General features: G+C 48.5%; 1 protein-coding gene across 1 annotated transcript in view; it reads left to right on the top strand.

Moving 5' to 3' along the window:
• The first annotated feature begins 6,055 nt into the window (after positions 1 to 6,055).
• Positions 6,056 to 25,247, top strand: part of TPP1 (tripeptidyl peptidase 1) — a 60,747-nt gene continuing 41,555 nt past the window's right edge. The window contains exons 1-2 of the mRNA XM_073661204.1: positions 6,056 to 6,178; positions 8,583 to 8,663. Coding sequence (XP_073517305.1) covers positions 6,168 to 6,178; positions 8,583 to 8,663 — 92 coding nt within the window. The 5' untranslated portion in view covers positions 6,056 to 6,167. The remainder of the gene's footprint in view (positions 6,179 to 8,582; positions 8,664 to 25,247) is intronic.

The following is a 25,247-nucleotide window of genomic DNA, read 5'->3' as shown; positions in this document are numbered from 1 at the left end:
CCTCTTTACGGGCTTTGGAGCCGGGATCAGGGGTGCACACATGGCCCCAGCCTTCCTCTGCCGTTCCAGTTCATGATATTCCTGGGGCCAGATGAAAGGCTGCCCATCCGGGCACGTGTGTTGGGTAAACAGGTCCTCTCCCAGATGCGGCACTCTTGGTCTTATGGGCGCGGTGGTGTTAGCGCCCGGGTTGCCCGGGCCTTGCGGCCAGGCCTGGGGTATCTGGAAGGTGAAGGGCACCGTAAGGATGGCGGCGCCCTGGGCTACTTGGCCCTGCGACCAGGCCGGTGGCTCCGCGGAGGTAGGGGGCGCTGTTGGTGTTGCGGCGCCCGGGGGTACTAGGCCTTGCGACCAGGCCGATGGTACTTCCTGCTTGGTCACGCTCGGGGTCGAGGCGTGTGACGTCACAGGGGTCGCGGCTCCCGTTTGAGGCCTAGTCTGCGGCGGTGACGTTGCAGCGACGGGCACGGCAGGGGATACTTCGGGCTCTGCGACGGGGAGCTGGGGCAGGTACGCGGTTTCCCGGTTTGGGGTATAGACGTCCCCTGTACCTGCCTCCACTCGTTCGGCTCCCTTCTCGGCGCCGTCTCCGGCCTTCAGTCCTCCCGCGCCATCCTCAGAGGCGGTCTGTCTCCTCGTCTCGGGTGGCGTGCTCCGCTGACAGGTCTCGGTCTGCTGGGCCATCTCACGGCTCCACGCCGCCAACGTCTCTCGCTGCACCCGGGCCATCCTCCTTGCGAGGCCCTCCAGAGCGGTCTGTGCACACTCCCGGTCTCGGGGGAGCTGTGCTAGGACCTCCACTAGGCCTAGTGGGGTCGTTGCTTCCAGCAGGCTCCTGACCAACGGGTCGGTGCTGCTCTGCTCTCCTTCCACTGTTTCCAGCAGGCTCCTGGCCAGCGGGCCGGTGCTGCTCTGCTCTCCCTCCTCTGTCTCTAGCAGGCTCCTGGCCAACGGGCCGGTGCTGCTCTGCTTTCTCGCCATCTCCGGGTAAGCTCCTCCGATACTCTTCTCCAGGCTTCTTGCCTCCGGGTGCGCTCTCTCCAGACTGCTCCAGGCGGCACCCATCTTTGTTCTCTCCTTTCGTCTCCTCCCACCTCGAGGGCGGTCCCGGGGCAACTTGGTGACTGTCAGCTCCAGGGGCTGTTCTTTCACGCTGACCGACACCTCTAGCATCACAGTCTCTGTTGGTGGGGGCGGTTTCCACTTTTGGCGCCATTTTCGGTCCTGGCCCACGATGGGAGGTGGCCTCTTGCCACCCTCTGGCACGCCCATAATGGCGTCCGCTCTTCCAAGGCGGGAAACCTTTGGAAATGGCGGGAATCGCTTCCCAGTGGCGGGAAACTCTGCAGATGGCGGGAAAACGCTGTTAATGGCGGACAACCGGCGGGAATCGACCTGTGATGGAGTCCGATGGCGGGGACCCTCCGGGACCGGCGGGAGACTTCTTTTTGAGGTAAACTTGTTCTTTTCTTCAGGCACGCAGTACCCGGTTGTTGCGGGCACGTAATCCTGCCGACTACGCCAAAGTTGACGCACCCCCTGGGCCATATTCTTTAGGGGGAATACCCGGAGCCGGATCAGATGGGAGTTGTAGTCGCCGAGTGGCTGTGACCCGGTCCGTGCCCAGGGTGTCAAGCTCAGTTGTATGTGGCAGTCCTACAGATGTTATTAAGTTCTTTATTGTCGACTACGCCACCCGTTGTATTGCGGTCACTATGGCCGCCGCTGCAGCAGGGTCCGCTGAGGCTGATGGTGTTGGTGCAGCTTTTGGTAGTATAACCCCCAACGGGTGGGGTATAGCCTCAGGGGGTCAGGTGCAGAGGATGGGGGTTGTGGTGGTGCAGCGTAGATGTTAAGTGAAGACAGAGTCGGGTTGTGCAGTTTAGGGTATTTACTCACTGCTGATGTTCCGGTCACTCCAGCTTCAAGTGACCACCCGAGCCGTGCTGCGTCCACCAGGTCCTGGATTCAGCAAACCCCCAAACAAGTCCGGAGCGTGACCCTGAGCTCTCCTTCTGTCCTTTCCTCTGGCCGTCCCCACTAGTGATCCACCTAGGTCCAGCTCCCTCGGGCCTTCTGTTGGGAGACCCTTGGCCTTGGGTTCCCTGACCCTCCACGTGGTTTGCCTTCGGGGTGGATGTGGTGGGTGGCCGTGGCAGACGCTGCCCACGGCCTCCGGTCTCTGGCTAGGGTGTGCTTTTGCCCCCACCAGTTTGGGATCCGGTACCCTATTGCCGACTCTTCACCCGGGGATTGAATTTGGGTTCTCAGAGTCCTTTCTTTTTCCCTCTCTGGGTCTTTCCTTCTCTGCTCCACTCTCTCTCTGCAGGCTCATCTGGACCTCTGCTTCTTACTGACTCTGACAGACTGACCCTGATCTTAGATGGTGCCCACCTTATATACTCCCTCTATGTGTGAGCTCAGGTGACCAGCACCCAATGAGCTCCTAACTTTACCCAGGCTGCTCCCCCTATCTGCCCCTACACTACTTGGGATGTTCCACCCCCCTCCCACTCCAGCCAGGAACAGACTCGGTCGTACCTGCACATTTCTAAGTGGGAGTACCGTCGGCCTGCCCCTCGGAAATGGGATGTGTGTAGTGCATGCAGCCTACCGAGCTCAGTTCCACACTCCATCCTTACCCGGGAGTGGAATATCACACCTCTGGGTTGAGGTGCAATACCCCTGTAGCAGCCGAATCCTCAGGGTGCTACATATCCATCATTTATAGGGGTGTATCCATCATTTATAGGGAGTGTATCCATCATTTATAGGGGGTGTATCCATCATTTATAGGGGGATCCATCATTTCTAGGAAGTGTATCCATCATTTATAGGGGGTGTATCCATCATTTATAGGGCTGTATCCATCATTTATAGGAAGTGTATCCATCATTTATAGGGAGTGTATCCATCATTTATAGGGGGTGTATCCATCATTTATAGGGGGATCCATCATTTATAGGAAGTGTATCCATCATTTATAGGGGGTGTATCCATCATTTATAGGGCTGTATCCATCATTTATAGGAAGTGTATCCATCATTTATAGGGAGTGTATCCATCATTTATAGGGGGTGTATCCATCATTTATAGGGGGATCCATCATTATAGGAAGTGTATCCATCATTTATAGGGAGTGTATCCATCATTTATAGGGGGTGTATCCATCATTTATAGGGGTGTATCCATCATTTATAGGGAGTGTATCCATCATTTATAGGGGTGTATCCATCATTTATAGGGAGTGGATCCATCATTTATAGGGCGATCCATCATTTATAGGGGGGCTTATCCATCATTTATAGGGGGGCTTACCCATCATTTATAGGAAGTGTATCCATCATTTATAGGGGGTGTATCCATCATTTATAGGGGTGTATCCATCATTTATAGGGAGTGTATCCATCATTTATAGGGGTGTATCCATCATTTATAGGGAGGATCCATCATTTATAGGGGGATCCATCATTTATAGGGGGATCCATCATTTATAGGGAGTGTATCCATCATTTATAGGGGGACCATCATTTATAGGGGTGTATCCATCATTTATAGGGAGGATCCATCATTTATAGGGAGTGTATCCATCATTTATAGGGGGGATCCATCATTTATAGGGAGTGTATCCATCATTTATAGGGGTGTATCCATCATTTATAGGGGGGGATCCATCATTTATAGGGAGTGTATCCATCATTTATAGGAAGTGTATCCATCATTTATAGGGGGTGTATCCATCATTTATATGGAGTGTATCCATCATTTATAGGGGGTGTATCCATCATTTATAGGGAGTGTATCCATCATTTATAGGGGGTGTATCCATCATTTATATGGAGGATCCATCATTTATAGGGGTGTATCCATCATTTATAGGGATGTATCCATCATTTATAGGGAGTGTATCCATCATTTATAGGGGGTGTATCCATCATTTATAGGAGTGTATCCATCATTTATAGTCGGTGTATCCATCATTTATAGGCAGTGTATCCATCATTTATAGGGGTGTATCCATCATTTATAGGCAGTGTATCCATCATTTATAGGGATGTATCCATCATTTATAGGGGTGTATTCATCATTTATAGGGAGTGTATCCATCATTTATAGGGAGTGTATCCATCATTTATAGGGAGGATCCATCATTTATAGGGAGTGTATCCATCATTTATAGGGAGTGTATCCATCATTTATAGGGAGGATCCATCATTTATAGGAGGTGTATCCATCATTTATAGGGAGTGTATCCATCATTTATAGGGAGTGTATCCATCATTTATAGGCAGTGTATCCATCATTTATAGGGATGTATCCATCATTTATAGGGGTGTATTCATCATTTATAGGGAGTGTATCCATCATTTATAGGGAGTGTATCCATCATTTATAGGCAGTGTATCCATCATTTATAGGGATGTATCCATCATTTATAGGGGTGTATTCATCATTTATAGGGAGTGTATCCATCATTTATAGGGAGTGTATCCATCATTTATAGGGAGGATCCATCATTTATAGGGAGTGTATCCATCATTTATAGGGAGTGTATCCATCATTTATAGGCAGTGTATCCATCATTTATAGGGATGTATCCATCATTTATAGGGGTGTATTCATCATTTATAGGGAGTGTATCCATCATTTATAGGGAGTGTATCCATCATTTATAGGGAGGATCCATCATTTATAGGGAGTGTATCCATCATTTATAGGGAGTGTATCCATCATTTATAGGAGGTGTATCCATCATTTATAGGGAGTGTATCCATCATTTATAGGGAGGATCCATCATTTATAGGAGGTGTATCCATCATTTATAGGAGGTGTATCCATCATTTATAGGGAGTGTATCCATCATTTATAGGGGTGTATCCATCATTTATAGGGAGGATCCATCATTTATAGGAGGTGTATCCATCATTTATAGGAGGTGTATCCATCATTTATAGGGAGTGTATCCATCATTTATAGGGAGGATCCATCATTTATAGGAGGTGTATCCATCATTTATAGGGAGTGTATCCATCATTTATAGGGAGGATCCATCATTTATAGGGAGGATCCATCATTTATAGGGAGGATCCATCATTTATAGGGGGTGTATCCATCATTTATAGGGGGAGTATCCATCATTTATAGGGAGTGTATACATCATTTATAGGGAGGATCCATCATTTATAGGGGTGTATCCATCATTTATAGGGAGGATCCATCATTTATAGGAGTGTATCCATCATTTATAGGGAGGATCCATCATTTATAGGGGGTGTATCCATCATTTATAGGGGGTGTATCCATCATTTATAGGGGGTGTATCCATCATTTATAGGAGTGTATCCATCATTTATAGGGGGTGTATCCATCATTTATAGGGGGTGTATCCATCATTTATAGGAGGTGTATCCATCATTTATAGGGGGTGTATCCATCATTTATAGGGGGTGTATCCATCATTTATAGGAGGTGTATCCATCATTTATAGGAGTGTATCCATCATTTATAGGGAGGATCCATCATTTATAGGGGGTGTAGCCATCATTTATAGGGGGTGTAGCCATCATTTATAGGGAGTGTATCCATCATTTATAGGGAGTGTATCCATCATTTATAGGGGGTGTATCCATCATTTATAGGGGGTGTATCCATCATTCATAGGGGGTGTATCCATCATTTATAGGGGGGGATCCATCATTTATAGGGGGTGTATCCATCATTTATAGGGAGTGTATCCATCATTTATAGGGAGTGTATCCATCATTTATAGGGAGTGTATCCATCATTTATAGGGGTGTATCCATCATTTATAGGGAGGATCCATCATTTATAGGGAGGATCCATCATTTATACGGGGATCCATCATTTATAGGGGGATCCATCATTTATAGGGGGGATCCATCATTTATAGGGGGGATCCACCTATACTTTTCGGGTTCGGTATTCGGTCTGATGCAGGGAGCTGGTCGGGTGATTTATCTCCGGCTCGCTGGGGGTTAACAGCAAAACGTAAATTAGACACCACGTGATCCTTGGCTATTATCATCCCATCACGTGCTCGCTAGGGGCGGGGCGTCATGTGACTGTCACATGTTTCCCACCCAGCAAGGAGGAGACAGTGGAGGACACGCCCCCGATAGCATGTGACAGTCAGTGAGCGCAGCGACATGGAGCAGAGGTGACAGCAGCGGGGACCGGGGTGATGGGAGGAGGAGGAGGATGTGTGTGGCCCCCGGTATAGCTGTCCCCCGGGAGGAGGGGGAGGAGGTGTGTGGCCCCCCGGTATCGCTGTCCCCCGGGAGGAGGAGGAGGGGGAGGAGGTGTGTGGCCCCCCGGTATCGCTGTCCCCCGGGAGGAGGAGGAGGTGTGTGTGGTCCCTGTTATCGCTGTCCCCCGGGAGGAGGAGGAGGAGGTGTGTGTGGTCCCTGTTATCGCTGTCCCCCGGGAGGAGGAGGAGGTGTGTGGCCCCCCGGTATCGCTGTCCCCCGGGAGGAGGAGGAGGAGGTGTGTGTGGTCCCTGTTATCGCTGTCCCCCGGGAGGAGGAGGAGGAGGTGTGTGGCCCCCCGGTATCGCTGTCCCCCGGGAGGAGGAGGAGGAGGAGGAGGTGTGTGTGGCCCCTGTTATCGCTGTCCCCCGGGAGGAGGAGGAGGAGGTGTGTGTGGTCCCTGTTATCGCTGTCCCCCGGGAGGAGGAGGAGGAGGTGTGTGCCCCCCCCCCCTGGTATCGCTGTCCCCCGGGAGGAGGAGGAGGAGTGTGTGGCCCCCGGTATCGCTGTCCCCCGGGAGGAGGAGGAGGAGGTGTGTGTGGCCCCCGGTATCGCTGTCCCCCGGGAGGAGGAGGAGGAGGTGTGTGTGGTCCCTGTTATCGCTGTCCCCCGGGAGGAGGAGGAGGTGTGTGCCCCCCCCCCCCCCTGGTATCGCTGTCCCCCGGGAGGAGGTGTGTGTGGTCCCTGTTATCGCTGTCCCCCGGGAGGAGGAGGAGGTGTGTGTGGCCCCCCGGTATCGCTGTCCCCTGGGAGGAGGAGGAGGAGGTGTGTGGCCCCCCGGTATCGCTGTCCCCCGGGAGGAGGAGGAGGAGGTGTGTGTGGCCCCCCGGTATCGCTGTCCCCCGGGAGGAGGAGGAGGAGGAGGTGTGTGTGGTCCCTGTTATCGCTGTCCCCCGGGAGGAGGAGGAGGAGGTGTGTGCCCCCCCCCCCCCCCTGGTATCGCTGTCCCCCGGGAGGAGGTGTGTGTGGTCCCTGTTATCGCTGTCCCCCGGGAGGAGGAGGAGGAGGTGTGTGTGGTCCCTGTTATCGCTGTCCCCCGGGAGGAGGAGGAGGTGTGTGTGGCCCCCCCCCCCCCCCCCCCCCGGTATGGCTGTCCCCCAGGAGGAGGAGGAGGAGGTGTGTGGCCCCCCCCCCCCGGTATCGCTGTCCCCCGGGAGGAGGTGTGTGTGGTCCCTGTTATCGCTGTCCCCCGGGAGGAGGAGGAGGTGTGTGTGGCCCCCCCCCCTGGTATCGCTGTCCCCCGGGAGGAGGAGGAGGAGGTGTGTGGCCCCCCCCCCGGTATCGCTGTCCCCCGGGAGGAGGTGTGTGTGGTCCCTGTTATCGCTGTCCCCCGGGAGGAGGAGGAGGTGTGTGTGGCCCCCGCCCCCGGTATCGCTGTCCCCCGGGAGGAGGAGGAGGAGGTGTGTGGCCCCCCCCCCCCGGTATCGCTGTCCCCCGGGAGGAGGTGTGTGTGGTCCCTGTTATCGCTGTCCCCCGGGAGGAGGAGGAGGTGTGTGTGGCCCCCGGTATTGCTGTCCCCTGGGAGGAGGTGTGTGTGGCCCCCCGGTATCGCTGTCCCCCGGGAGGAGGAGGAGGAGGTGTGTGTGGTCCCCCCGGTATCGCTGTCCCCCGGGAGGAGGAGGAGGAGGAGGAGGTGTGTGGCCCCCCGGTATCGCTGTCCCCCGGGAGGAGGTGTGTGTGGCCCCCCGGTATCGCTGTCCCCCGGGAGGAGGAGGTGTGTAGTCCCCCCCGGTATCGCTGTCCCCCGGGAGGAGGTGTGTGTGGCCCCCCGGTATTGCTGTCCCCCGGGAGGAGGAGGTGTGTGTGTGGCCCCCCGGTATCGCTGTTCCCCGGGAGGAGGCGGAGGAGGTGTGTGTGTGGCCCCCCGGTATCACTGTCCCCCGGGAGGAGGCGGAGGAGGTGTGTGTGTGGCCCCCCGGTATCGCTGTCCCCCGGGAGGAAGCGGAGGAGGTGTGTGTGTGGCCCCCCGGTATCGCTGTCCCCCGGGAGGAGGCGGAGGAGGAGGTGTGTGGCCCCCCCGGTATTGCTGTCCCCCGGGAGGAGGTGTGTGTGGCCCCCCGGTATCGCTGTCCCCCAGGAGGAGGAGGAGGAGGTGTGTGGCCCCCCGGTATCGCTGTCCCCCGGGAGGAGGAGGTGTGTGGCCCCCCGGTATCGCTGTCCCCCGGGAGGAGGCGGAGGAGTTGTGTGTGGCCCCCTGGTATCGCTGTCCCCCGGGAGTAGGTGTGTGTGGCCCCCCGGTATCGCTGTCCCCCAGGAGGAGAAGGAGGTGTGTGTGGCCCCCGGTATCGGATGTTGATCGCTCTTTCTCCTTTGCAGATTCTGCTTCTTCTTTCTGTTCTGCTTCCAACTGACGATCACTGACTGCAGGATCGTCCCCGAGCCGGACCAGAGTCTGAGGTCAGTGCGGCCCCCCAGGGTCTGCTCCGATACTGGGGGACATAAGGGTTAGATCCACGTCCTGTACACCCGGCTATCCCCCAGATATCAGCACATAATAGTGTATTATATATACACAGCCAGGACTATCCTGCAGAAGATCCACGTCCTGTACACCCGGCTATCCTCCAGATATCAGCACATAATAGTGTATTATATATACACAGCCAGGACTATCCTGCAGGAGATCCACGTCCTGTACACCCGGCTATCCTCCAGATATCCGCACATAATAGTATATTATATATACGCAGCCAGGACTATCCTGCAGGAGATCCACGTCCTGTACACCCGGCTATCCTCCAGATATCAGCACACAATAGTATATTATATATATACAGCCAGGACTATCCTGCAGGAGATCCACGTCCTGTACGCCCGGCTATCCTCCAGATATCAGCACACAATAGTATATTATATATACAGCCAGGACTATCCTGCAGGAGATCAACGTCCTGTACACCCGGCTATCCCCCAGATATCAGCACATAATAGTGTATTATATATACACAGCCAGGACTGTCCTGCAGGAGATCCACGTCCTGTACACCCGGCTATCCCCCAGATATCAGCACATAATAGTATATTATATATACACAGCCAGGACTGTCCTGCAGGAGATCCACGTCCTGTACACCCGGCTATCCCCCAGATATCAGCACATAATAGTGTATTATATATACACAGCCAGGACTATCCTGCAGGAGATCCACGTCCTGTACACCTGGCTATCCTCCAGATATCAGCACATAATAGTATATTATATATACAGCCAGGACTATCCTGCAGGAGATCCACGTCCTGTACACCCGGCTATCCCCCAGATATCAGCACATAATAGTGTATTATATATACACAGCCAGGACTATCCTGCAGGAGATCCACGTCCTGTACACCTGGCTATCCTCCAGATATCAGCACATAATAGTGTATTATATATACACAGCCAGGACTATCCTGCAGGAGATCCACGTCCTGTACACCTGGCTATCCTCCAGATATCAGCACATAATAGTGTATTATATATACACAGCCAGGACTATCCTGCAGGAGATCCACGTCCTGTACACCTGGCTATCCTCCAGATATCCGCACATAATAGTATATTATATATATATACAGACAGGACTGTCCTGCAGGAGATCCACGTCCTGTACACCCGGCTATCCCCCAGATATCAGCACATAATAGTATATTATATATACAGCCAGGACTATCCTGCAGGAGATCCACGTCCTGTACACCCGGCTATCCCCCAGATATCAGCACATAATAGTATATTATATATACACAGCCAGGACTATCCTGCAGGAGATCCACGTCCTGTACACCCGGCTATCCTCCAGATATCAGCACATAATAGTATATTATATATACACAGCCAGGACTATCCTGCAGGAGATCCACGTCCTGTACACCCGGCTATCCCCCAGATATCAGCACATAATAGTGTATTATATATACACAGCCAGGACTATCCTGCAGAAGATCCACGTCCTGTACACCCGGCTATCCTCCAGATATCAGCACATAATAGTATATTATATATACACAGCCAGGACTATCCTGCAGGAGATCCACGTCCTGTACACCCGGCTATCCCCCAGATATCAGCACATAATAGTATATTATATATACACAGCCAGGACTATCCTGCAGGAGATCCACGTCCTGTACACCCGGCTATCCTCCAGATATCAGCACATAATAGTATATTATATATACAGCCAAGACTATCCTGCAGGAGATCCACGTCCTGTACACCCGGCTATCCTCCAGATATCAGCACATAATAGTATATTATATATATATACAGCCAGGACTATCCTGCAGGAGATCCACGTCCTGCACACCCGGCTATCCCCCAGATATCAGCACATAATAGTATATTATATATATACAGCCAGGACTAACCTGCAGGAGATCCATGTCCTGTACACCCGGCTATCCCCCAGATATCAGCACATAATAGTATATTATATATATATATACAGCCAGGACTATCCTGCAGGAGATCCACGTCCTGTACACCCGGCTATCCCCCAGATATCAGCACATAATAGTATATTATATATATATACAGCCAGGACTGTCCTGCAGGAGATCCTCGTCCTGTACACCCGGCTATCCCCCAGATATCAGCACATAATAGTGTATTATATATACACAGCCAGGACTGTCCTGCAGGAGATCCACGTCCTGTACACCCGGCTATCCTCCAGATATCCGCACATAATAGTATATTATATATATATATACAGCCAGGACTATCCTGCAGGAGATCCACGTCCTGTACACCCGGCTATCCCCCAGATATCAGCACATAATAGTATATTATATATATATACAGCCAGGACTGTCCTGCAGGAGATCCTCGTCCTGTACACCCGGCTATCCCCCAGATATCAGCACATAATAGTGTATTATATATACACAGCCAGGACTGTCCTGCAGGAGATCCACGTCCTGTACACCCGGCTATCCTCCAGATATCAGCACATAATAGTGTATTATATATACACAGCCAGGACTATCCTGCAGGAGATCCACGTCCTGTACACCCGGCTATCCTCCAGATATCAGCACATAATAGTGTATTATATATACACAGCCAGGACTATCCTGCAGGAGATCCACGTCCTGTACACCCGGCTATCCTCCAGATATCCGCACATAATAGTGTATTATATATACACAGCCAGGACTATCCTGCAGGAGATCCACGTCCTGTACACCCGGCTATCCCCCAGATATCAGCACATAATAGTATATTATATATACACAGCCAGGACTATCCTGCAGGAGATCCACGTCCTGTACACCCGGCTATCCCCCAGATATCAGCACATAATAGTGTATTATATATACACAGCCAGGACTATCCTGCAGGAGATCCACGTCCTGTACACCCGGCTATCCTCCAGATATCCGCACATAATAGTATATTATATACACAGCCAGGACTGTCCTGCAGGAGATCCATGTCCTGTACACCCGGCTATCCCCCAGATATCAGCACATAATAGTGTATTATATATACACAGCCAGGACTATCCTGCAGGAGATCCACGTCCTGTACACCCGGCTATCCCCCAGATATCAGCACATAATAGTGTATTATATATACACAGCCAGGACTGTCCGGCAGGAGATCCACGTCCTGTACACCCGGCTATCCTCCAGATATCAGCACATAATAGTGTATTATATATACACAGCCAGGACTGTCCTGCAGGAGATCCATGTCCTGTACACCCGGCTATCCCCCAGATATCCGCACATAATAGTATATTATATATATACAGCCAGGACTATCCTGCAGGAGATCCACGTCCTGTACACCCGGCTATCCTCCAGATATCAGCACATAATAGTGGATTATATATACACAGCCAGGATTATCCTGCAAGAGATCCACGTCCTGTACACCCGGCTATCCTCCAGATATCAGCACATAATAGTGTATTATATATACACAGCCAGGACTATCCTGCAGGAGATCCACGTCCTGTACACCCGGCTATCCTCCAGATATCGGCACATAATAGTATATTATATATACACAGCCAGGACTATCCTGCAGGAGATCTATGTCCTGTACACCCGGCTATCCTCCAGATATCAGCACATAATAGTATATTATATATATATACAGACAGGACTATCCTGCAGGAGATCCACGTCCTGTACACCCGGCTATCCTCCAGATATCCGCACATAATAGTATATTATATACACAGCCAGGACTGTCCTGCAGGAGATCCACGTCCTGTACACCCGGCTATCCCCCAGATATCAGCACATAATAGTATATTATATATACACAGCCAGGACTATCCTGCAGGAGATCCACGTCCTGTACACCCGGCTATCCTCCAGATATCCGCACATAATAGTATATTATATATACACAGCCATGACTATCCTGCAGGAGATCCACGTCCTGTACACCCGGCTATCCCCCAGATATCAGCACATAATAGTGTATTATATATACACAGCCAGGACTATCCTACAGGAGATCCACGTCCTGTACACCCGGCTATCTTCCAGATATCCGCACATAATAGTATATTATATATACACAGCCATGACTATCCTGCAGGAGATCCACGTCCTGTACACCCGGCTATCCCCCAGATATCAGCACATAATAGTATATTATATATATACAGCGAGCACTGTCCTGCAGGAGATCCACGTCCTGTACACCCGGCTATCCTCCAGATATCAGCACATAATAGTATATTATATATATACAGACAGGACTGTCCTGCAGTAGATCCACGTCCTGTACGCCCGGCTATCCTCCAGATATCAGCACATAATAGTATATTATATATACACAGCCAGGACTATCCTGCAGGAGATCCACGTCCTGTACACCCGGCTATCCTCCAGATATCCGCACATAATAGTATATTATATACACAGCCAGGACTATCCTGCAGGAGATCCACGTCCTGTACACTCGGCTATCCTCCAGATATCCGCACATAATAGTATATTATATACACAGCCAGGACTGTCCTGCAGGAGATCCACGTCCTGTACACCCGGCTATCCTCCAGATATCCGCACATAATAGTATATTATATACACAGCCAGGACTATCCTGCAGGAGATCCACGTCCTGTACACCCGGCTATCCCCCAGATATCAGCACATAATAGTGTATTATATATACACAGCCAGGACTATCCTGCAGGAGATCCACGTCCTGTACACCCGGCTATCCTCCAGATATCAGCACATAATAGTGTATTATATATACACAGGCAGGACTATCCTGCAGGAGATCCACGTCCTGTACACCCGGCTATCCTCCAGATATCCGCACATAATAGTATATTATATACACAGCCAGGACTGTCCTGCAGGAGATCCACGTCCTGTACGCCCGGCTATCCTCCAGATATCAGCACATAATAGTATATTATATATATATACAGCCAGGACTATCCTGCATGAGATCCACATCCTGTACACCCGGCTATCCCCCAGATATCAGCACATAATAGTGTATTATATATACACAGCCAGGATTGTCCTGCAGGAGATCCACGTCCTGTACACCCGGCTATCCTCCAGATATCAGCACATAATAGTATATTATATATACACAGCCAGGACTATCCTGCAGGAGATCCACGTCCTGTACACCCGGCTATCCTCCAGATATCAGCACATAATAGTGTATTATATATACACAGCCAGGACTGTCCGGCAGGAGATCCACGTCCTGTACACCCGGCTATCCTCCAGATATCAGCACATAATAGTGTATTATATATACACAGCCAGGACTGTCCGGCAGGAGATCCACGTCCTGTACACCCGGCTATCCTCCAGATATCAGCACATAATAGTGTATTATATATACACAGCCAGGACTATCCTGCAGGAGATCCACGTCCTGTACACTCGGCTATCCTCCAGATATCCGCACATAATAGTATATTATATACACAGCCAGGACTATCCTGCAGGAGATCCACGTCCTGTACACCCGGCTATCCTCCAGATATCCGCACATAATAGTATATTATATATACAGCCTGGACTGTCCTGCAGGAGATCCACGTCCTGTACACCCGGCTATCCTCCAGATATCAGCACATAATAGTGTATTATATATACACAGCCAGGACTATCCTGCATGAGATCCACATCCTGTACACCCGGCTATCCCCCAGATATCAGCACATAATAGTGTATTATATATACACAGCCAGGACTATCCTGCAGGAGATCCACGTCCTGTACACCCGGCTATCCTCCAGATATCAGCACATAATAGTGTATTATATATACACAGCCAGGACTATCCTGCATGAGATCCACATCCTGTACACCCGGCTATCCCCCAGATATCAGCACATAATAGTATATTATATATACACAGCCAGGACTATCCTGCAGGAGATCCATGTCCTGTACACCCGGCTATCCTCCAGATATCAGCACATAATAGTATATTATATATATACAGACAGGACTATCCTGCAGGAGATCCACGTCCTGTACACCCGGCTATCCTCCAGATATCCGCACATAATAGTATATTATATACACAGCCAGGACTGTCCTGCAGGAGATCCACGTCCTGTACACCCGGCTATCCCCCAGATATCAGCACATAATAGTATATTATATATACACAGCCAGGACTATCCTGCAGGAGATCCACGTCCTGTACACCCGGCTATCCTCCAGATATCAGCACATAATAGTATATTATATATACACAGCCAGGACTATCCTGCAGGAGATCCACGTCCTGTACACCCGGCTATCCTCCAGATATCCGCACATAATAGTATATTATATATACACAGCCATGACTATCCTGCAGGAGATCCACGTCCTGTACACCCGGCTATCCCCCAGATATCAGCACATAATAGTGTATTATATATACACAGCCAGGACTATCCTACAGGAGATCCACGTCCTGTACACCCGGCTATCCTCCAGATATCCGCACATAATAGTATATTATATATTCACAGCCAGGACTATCCTGCAGGAGATCCACGTCCTGTACACCCGGCTATCCCCCAGATATCAGCACATAATAGTGTATTATATATACACAGCCAGGACTATCCTGCAGGAGATCCACGTCCTGTACACCCGGCTATCCTCCAGATATCAGCACATAATAGTGTATTATATATACACAGCCAGGACTGTCCGGCAGGAGATCCACGTCCTGTACACCCGGCTATCCTCCAGATATCAGCACATAATAGTGTATTATATATACACAGCCAGGACTATCCTGCAGGAGATCCACGTCCTGTACACTCGGCTATCCTCCAGATATCCGCACATAATAGTATATTATATACACAGCCTGGACTGTCCTGCAGGAGATCCACGTCCTGTACACCCGGCTATCCTCCAGATATCAGCACATAATAGTGTATTATATATACACAGCCAGGACTATCCTGCATGAGATCCACATCCTGTACACCCGGCTATCCCCCAGATATCAGCACATAATAGTGTATTATATATACACAGCCAGGACTATCCTGCATGAGATCCACATCCTGTACACCCGGCTATCCCCCAGATATCAGCACATAATAGTGTATTATATATACACAGCCAGGACTGTCCTGCAGGAGATCCATGTCCTGTACACCCGGATATCCCGCAGATATCCGCACATAATAGTATATTATATATACAGTTATATGAAAAAGTTTGGGCACCCCTATTAATCTTAAGCTTAATGTTTTATAAAAATTGGTGTTTTTGCAGCAGCTCTTTCAGTTTGATCTATGTAATAACTGTTGGACACAGTAATGTTTCTGCCTTGAAATGAGGTTTATTGTACTAACAGAAAATGTGCAATCTGCATTCAAACAAAATTTGACAGGTGCATAAGTATGGGCACCCTTATCATTTTCTTGTTTTAAATACTCCTACCTACTTTTTACTGACTTACTAAAGCACTTTTTTTGGTTTCGTAACCTCATTGAGCTTTGAACTTCATAGCCAGGTGTATGCAATCATGAGAAAAGCTACTTAAAGTGGCCACTTGCAAGTTGTTCTCCTGTTTGAATCTCCTCTGAAGAGTGGCATCATGGGCTCGTCAAAACAACTGTCAAATGATCTGAAAACAAAGATTATTCAACATAGTTGTTCAGGGGAAGGATACAAAAAGCTGTCTCAGAGATTTAACCTGTCAGTTTCCACTGTGAGGAACATAGTAAGGAAATGGAAGAACACAGGGACAGTTCTTGTTAAGGCCAGAAGTGGCAGGCCAAGAAAAACAAAAGAAAGGCAGAGAAGAAGAATGGTGAGATCAGTCAAGGACAATCCTCAGACCACCTCCAGAGAGCTGCAGCATCAACTTGCTGCAGATCCTGTCACTGTGCATCGGTCAACTATACAACGCACTTTGCACAAGGAGAAGCTGTATGGGAGAGTGATGCGAAAGAAGCCGTTTCTGCAAGCACGCCACAAACAGAGTCGGCTGAGGTATGCAAAAGCACATTTGGAGAAGCCAATTTCCTTTTGGAAGAAGGTCCTGTGGACTGATGAAACCAAGATTGAGTTGTTTGGTCATACAAAAAGGCGTTATGCATGGCGGCAAAAAAACACAGCATTCCAAGAAAAACACTTGCTACCCACAGTAAAATTTGGTGGAGGTTCCATCATGCTTTGGGGCTGTGTGGCCAATGCCGGCATCGGGAATCTTGTTAAAGTTGAGGGACGCATGGATTCCACTCAGTATCAGCAGATTCTTGACAATAATGTTCAAGAATCAGTGACAAAGTTGAAGTTACGCAGGGGATGGATCTTTCAGCAAGACAATGATCCAAAACACCGCTCCAAATCTACTCAGGCATTCATGCAGAGGAACAATTACAATGTTCTGGAATGGCCATCCCAGTCCCCAGACCTGAATATCATTGAACATCTGTGGGATCATTTGAAGAGGGCTGTCCATGCTCGGGGGCGACCATCAAACTTAACTGAACTGGAATTGTTTTGTAAAGAGGAATGGTCAAAAATACCTTCATCCAGGATCCAGAAACTCATTAAAAGCTACAGGAAGCGACTAGAGGCTGTTATTTTTGCAAAAGGAGGATCTACTAAATATTAATGTCACTTTTCTGGTGAGGTGCCCATACTTATGCACCTGTCAAATTTTGTTTGAATGCAGATTGCACATTTTCTGTTAGTACAATAAACCTCATTTCAAGGCAGAAACATTACTGTATCCAACAGTTATTACATAGATCAAACTGAAATAGCTGTTGCAAAAACACCAATTTTTATAAAACATTAAGCTTAAGATTAATAGGGGTGCCCAAACTTTTTCATATAACTGTATACACCCAGGACTATCCTGCAGGAGATCCACGTCCTGTACACCCGGCTATCCCCCAGATATCAGCACATAATAGTGTATTATATATACACAGCCAGGACTGTCCTGCAGGAGATCCACGTCCTGTACACCCGGCTATCCTCCAGATATCCGCACATAATAGTATATTATATATATACAGACAGGACTATCCTGCAGAAGATCCACGTCCTGTACACCCAGCTATCCTCCAGATATCAGCACATAATAGTATATTATATACACAGCCAGGACTATCCTGCAGGAGATCCATGTCCTGTACACCCGGCTATCCTCCAGATATCGGCACATAATAGTATATTATATATACACAGCCAGGACTATCCTGCAGGAGATCCATGTCCTGTACACCCGGCTATCCTCCAGATATCAGCACATAATAGTATATTATATATATACAGACAGGACTATCCTGCAGGAGATCCACGTCCTGTACACCCGGCTATCCCCCAGATATCAGCACATAATAGTGTATTATATATACACAGCCAGGACTATCCTGCAGGAGATCCACGTCCTGTACACCCGGCTATCCTCCAGATATCAGCACATAATAGTATATTATATATATACAGACAGGACTATCCTGCAGGAGATCCACGTCCTGTACACCCGGCTATCCCCCAGATATCAGCACATAATAGTGTATTATATATACACAGCCAGGACTATCCTACAGGAGATCCACGTCCTGTACACCCGGCTATCCTCCAGATATCCGCACATAATAGTATATTATATATACACAGCCATGACTATCCTGCAGGAGATCCACGTCCTGTACACCCGGCTATCCCCCAGATATCAGCACATAATAGTTTATTATATATACACAGCCAGGACTATCCTACAGGAGATCCACGTCCTGTACACCCGGCTATCCTCCAGATATCCGCACATAATAGTATATTATATATACACAGCCATGACTATCCTGCAGGAGATCCACGTCCTGTACACCCGGCTATCCCCCAGATATCAGCACATAATAGTATATTATATATATACAGCCAGCACTGTCCTGCAGGAGATCCACGTCCTGTACACCCGGCTATCCTCCAGATATCAGCACATAATAGTATATTATATATACACAGCCAGGACTATCCTGCAGGAGATCCACGTCCTGTACACCCGGCTATCCCCCAGATATCAGCACATAATAGTGTATTATATATACACAGCCAGGACTATCCTGCAGGAGATCCACGTCCTGTACACCCGGCTATCCTCCAGATATCAGCACATAATAGTGTATTATATATACACAGCCAGGACTATCCTGCAGGAGATCCACGTCCTGTACACCCGGCTATCCTCCAGATATCCGCACATAATAGTATATTATATACACAGCCAGGACTGTCCTGCAGGAGATCCACGTCCTGTACACCTGGCTATCCTCCAGATATCAGCACATAATAGTATATTATATATATATACAGCCAGGACTATCCTGCATGAGATCCACATCCTGTACACCCGGCTATCCCCCAGATATCAGCACATAATAGTGTATTATATATACACAGCCAGGATTGTACTGCAGGAGATCCACGTCCTGTACACCCGGCTATCCCCCAGATATCAGCACATAATAGTGTATTATATATACACAGCCAGGACTATCCTACAGGAGATCCACGTCCTGTACACCCGGCTATCCTCCAGATATCCGCACATAATAGTATATTATATATACACAGCCATGACTATCCTGCAGGAGATCCACGTCCTGTACACCCGGCTATCCCCCAGATATCAGCACATAATAGTATATTATATATATACAGCCAGGACTATCCTGCAGGAGATCCACGTCCTGTACACCCGGCTATCCCCCAGATATCAGCACATAATAGTGTATTATATATACACAGCCAGCACTGTCCTGCAGGAGATCCACGTCCTGTACACCCGGCTATCCTCCAGATATCAGCACATAATAGTATATTATATATACACAGCCAGGACTATCCTGCAGGAGATCCACGTCCTGTACACCCGGCTATCCCCCAGATATCAGCACATAATAGTGTATTATATATACACAGCCAGGACTATCCTGCAGGAGATCCACGTCCTGTACACCCGGCTATCCTCCAGATATCAGCACATAATAGTGTATTATATATACACAGCCAGGACTATCCTGCAGGAGATCCACGTCCTGTACACCCGGCTATCCTCCAGATATCCGCACATAATAGTATATTATATACACAGCCAGGACTGTCCTGCAGGAGATCCACGTCCTGTACACCCGGCTATCCTCCAGATATCAGCACATAATAGTATATTATATATATATACAGCCAGGACTATCCTGCATGAGATCCACATCCTGTACACCCGGCTATCCCCCAGATATCAGCACATAATAGTGTATTATATATACACAGCCAGGATTGTCCTGCAGGAGATCCACGTCCTGTACACCCGGCTATCCTCCAGATATCAGCACATAATAGTGTATTATATATACACAGCCAGGACTGTCCGGCAGGAGATCCACGTCCTGTACACCCGGCTATCCTCCAGATATCAGCACATAATAGTGTATTATATATACACAGCCAGGACTGTCCGGCAGGAGATCCACGTCCTGTACACCCGGCTATCCTCCAGATATCAGCACATAATAGTGTATTATATATACACAGCCAGGACTGTCCGGCAGGAGATCCACGTCCTGTACACCCGGCTATCCTCCAGATATCAGCACATAATAGAATATTATATATACACAGCCAGGACTATCCTGCAGGAGATCCACGTCCTGTACACCCGGCTATCCTCCAGATATCAGCACATAATAGTGTATTATATATACACAGCCAGGACTGTCCGGCAGGAGATCCACGTCCTGTACACCCGGCTATCCTCCAGATATCAGCACATAATAGTGTATTATATATACACAGCCAGGACTGTCCGGCAGGAGATCCACGTCCTGTACACCCGGCTATCCTCCAGATATCAGCACATAATAGTGTATTATATATACACAGCCAGGACTATCCTGCAGGAGATCCACGTCCTGTACACTCGGCTATCCTCCAGATATCCGCACATAATAGTATATTATATACACAGCCAGGACTGTCCTGCAGGAGATCCACGTCCTGTACACCCGGCTATCCTCCAGATATCAGCACATAATAGTATATTATATATACACAGCCAGGACTATCCTGCAGGAGATCCACGTCCTGTACACCCGGCTATCCCCCAGATATCAGCACATAATAGTGTATTATATATACACAGCCAGGACTATCCTGCAGGAGATCCACGTCCTGTACACCCGGCTATCCTCCAGATATCAGCACATAATAGTGTATTATATATACACAGCCAGGACTATCCTGCAGGAGATCCACGTCCTGTACACCCGGCTATCCTCCAGATATCCGCACATAATAGTATATTATATACACAGCCAGGACTGTCCTGCAGGAGATCCACGTCCTGTACACCCGGCTATCCTCCAGATATCAGCACATAATAGTATATTATATATATATACAGCCAGGACTATCCTGCATGAGATCCACATCCTGTACACCCGGCTATCCTCCAGATATCAGCACATAATAGTGTATTATATATACACAGCCAGGACTGTCCGGCAGGAGATCCACGTCCTGTACACCCGGCTATCCTCCAGATATCAGCACATAATAGTGTATTATATATACACAGCCAGGACTGTCCGGCAGGAGATCCACGTCCTGTACACCCGGCTATCCTCCAGATATCAGCACATAATAGTGTATTATATATATACAGACAGGACTATCCTGCAGGAGATCCACGTCCTGTACACCCAGCTATCCTCCAGATATCGGCACATAATAGTATATTATATATACACAGCCAGGACTATCCTGCAGGAGATCCATGTCCTGTACACCCGGCTATCCTCCAGATATCAGCACATAATAGTATATTATATATATACAGACAGGACTATCCTGCAGGAGATCCACGTCCTGTACACCCGGCTATCCCCCAGATATCAGCACATAATAGTGTATTATATATACACAGCCAGGACTATCCTGCAGGAGATCCACGTCCTGTACACCCGGCTATCCTCCAGATATCAGCACATAATAGTATATTATATATATACAGACAGGACTGTCCTGCAGGAGATCCACGTCCTGTACACCCGGCTATCCCCCAGATATCAGCACATAATAGTGTATTATATATACACAGCCAGGACTATCCTACAGGAGATCCACGTCCTGTACACCCGGCTATCCTCCAGATATCCGCACATAATAGTATATTATATATACACAGCCATGACTATCCTGCAGGAGATCCACGTCCTGTACACCCGGCTATCCCCCAGATATCAGCACATAATAGTATATTATATATATACAGCCAGCACTGTCCTGCAGGAGATCCACGTCCTGTACACCCGGCTATCCTCCAGATATCAGCACATAATAGTATATTATATATACACAGCCAGGACTATCCTGCAGGAGATCCACGTCCTGTACACCCGGCTATCCCCCAGATATCAGCACATAATAGTGTATTATATATACACAGCCAGGACTATCCTGCAGGAGATCCACGTCCTGTACACCCGGCTATCCTCCAGATATCAGCACATAATAGTGTATTATATATACACAGCCAGGACTATCCTGCAGGAGATCCACGTCCTGTACACCCGGCTATCCTCCAGATATCCGCACATAATAGTATATTATATACACAGCCAGGACTGTCCTGCAGGAGATCCACGTCCTGTACACCCGGCTATCCTCCAGATATCAGCACATAATAGTATATTATATATATATACAGCCAGGACTATCCTGCATGAGATCCACATCCTGTACACCCGGCTATCCCCCAGATATCAGCACATAATAGTGTATTATATATACACAGCCAGGATTGTACTGCAGGAGATCCACGTCCTGTAAACCCGGCTATCCCCCAGATATCAGCACATAATAGTGTATTATATATACACAGCCAGGACTATCCTACAGGAGATCCACGTCCTGTACACCCGGCTATCCTCCAGATATCCGCACATAATAGTATATTATATATACACAGCCATGACTATCCTGCAGGAGATCCACGTCCTGTACACCCGGCTATCCCCCAGATATCAGCACATAATAGTATATTATATATATACAGCCAGGACTATCCTGCAGGAGATCCACGTCCTGTACACCCGGCTATCCCCCAGATATCAGCACATAATAGTGTATTATATATACACAGCCAGCACTGTGCTGCAGGAGATCCACGTCCTGTACACCCGGCTATCCTCCAGATATCAGCACATAATAGTATATTATATATACACAGCCAGGACTATCCTGCAGGAGATCCACGTCCTGTACACCCGGCTATCCCCCAGATATCAGCACATAATAGTGTATTATATATACACAGCCAGGACTATCCTGCAGGAGATCCACGTCCTGTACACCCGGCTATCCTCCAGATATCAGCACATAATAGTGTATTATATATACACAGCCAGGACTATCCTGCAGGAGATCCACGTCTTGTACACCCGGCTATCCTCCAGATATCCGCACATAATAGTATATTATATACACAGCCAGGACTGTCCTGCAGGAGATCCACGTCCTGTACACCCGGCTATCCTCCAGATATCAGCACATAATAGTATATTATATATATATATACAGCCAGGACTATCCTGCATGAGATCCACATCCTGTACACCCGGCTATCCCCCAGATATCAGCACATAATAGTGTATTATATATACACAGCCAGGATTGTCCTGCAGGAGATCCACGTCCTGTACACCCGGCTATCCTCCAGATATCAGCACATAATAGAATATTATATATACACAGCCAGGACTATCCTGCAGGAGATCCACGTCCTGTACACCCGGCTATCCTCCAGATATCAGCACATAATAGTGTATTATATATACACAGCCAGGACTGTCCGGCAGGAGATCCACGTCCTGTACACCCGGCTATCCTCCAGATATCAGCACATAATAGTGTATTATATATACACAGCCAGGACTGTCCGGCAGGAGATCCACGTCCTGTACACCCGGCTATCCTCCAGATATCAGCACATAATAGTGTATTATATATACACAGCCAGGACTATCCTGCAGGAGATCCACGTCCTGTACACTCGGCTATCCTCCAGATATCCGCACATAATAGTATATTATATACACAGCCAGGACTGTCCTGCAGGAGATCCACGTCCTGTACACCCGGCTATCCTCCAGATATCAGCACATAATAGTATATTATATATACACAGCCAGGACTATCCTGCAGGAGATCCACGTCCTGTACACCCGGCTATCCCCCAGATATCAGCACATAATAGTGTATTATATATACACAGCCAGGACTATCCTGCAGGAGATCCACGTCCTGTACACCCGGCTATCCTCCAGATATCAGCACATAATAGTGTATTATATATACACAGCCAGGACTATCCTGCAGGAGATCCACGTCCTGTACACCCGGCTATCCTCCAGATATCCGCACATAATAGTATATTATATACACAGCCAGGACTGTCCTGCAGGAGATCCACGTCCTGTACACCCGGCTATCCTCCAGATATCAGCACATAATAGTATATTATATATATATACAGCCAGGACTATCCTGCATGAGATCCACATCCTGTACACCCGGCTATCCCCCAGATATCAGCACATAATAGTGTATTATATATACACAGCCAGGATTGTCCTGCAGGAGATCCACGTCCTGTACACCCGGCTATCCTCCAGATATCAGCACATAATAGAATATTATATATACACAGCCAGGACTATCCTGCAGGAGATCCACGTCCTGTACACCCGGCTATCCTCCAGATATCAGCACATAATAGTGTATTATATATACACAGCCAGGACTGTCCGGCAGGAGATCCACGTCCTGTACACCCGGCTATCCTCCAGATATCAGCACATAATAGTGTATTATATATACACAGCCAGGACTGTCCGGCAGGAGATCCACGTCCTGTACACCCGGCTATCCTCCAGATATCAGCACATAATAGTGTATTATATATACACAGCCAGGACTGTCCTGCAGGAGATCCACGTCCTGTACACTCGGCTATCCTCCAGATATCCGCACATAATAGTATATTATATACACAGCCAGGACTGTCCTGCAGGAGATCCACGTCCTGTACACCCGGCTATCCTCCAGATATCAGCACATAATAGTGTATTATATATACACAGCCAGGACTATCCTGCATGAGATCCACATCCTGTACACCCGGCTATCCCCCAGATATCAGCACATAATAGTGTATTATATATACACAGCCAGGACTATCCTGCAGGAGATCCACGTCCTGTACACTCGGCTATCCTCCAGATATCCGCACATAATAGTATATTATATACACAGCCAGGACTGTCCTGCAGGAGATCCACGTCCTGTACACCCGGCTATCCTCCAGATATCAGCACATAATAGTGTATTATATATACACAGCCAGGACTGTCCGGCAGGAGATCCACGTCCTGTACACCCGGCTATCCTCCAGATATCAGCACATAATAGTGTATTATATATACACAGCCAGGACTGTCCTGCAGGAGATCCACGTCCTGTACA

This window comes from Phyllobates terribilis, unplaced genomic scaffold (genome assembly GCF_046119375.1).
Source record: "Phyllobates terribilis strain yellow unplaced genomic scaffold, ASM4611937v1 Scaffold_2__4_contigs__length_985480577, whole genome shotgun sequence".
Classification (NCBI taxonomy): Eukaryota; Metazoa; Chordata; class Amphibia; order Anura; family Dendrobatidae; genus Phyllobates; species Phyllobates terribilis.
The sequence above is the reverse complement of the archived record's forward strand: the minus strand, read 5'-3'. Positions and strand labels throughout refer to the sequence as shown.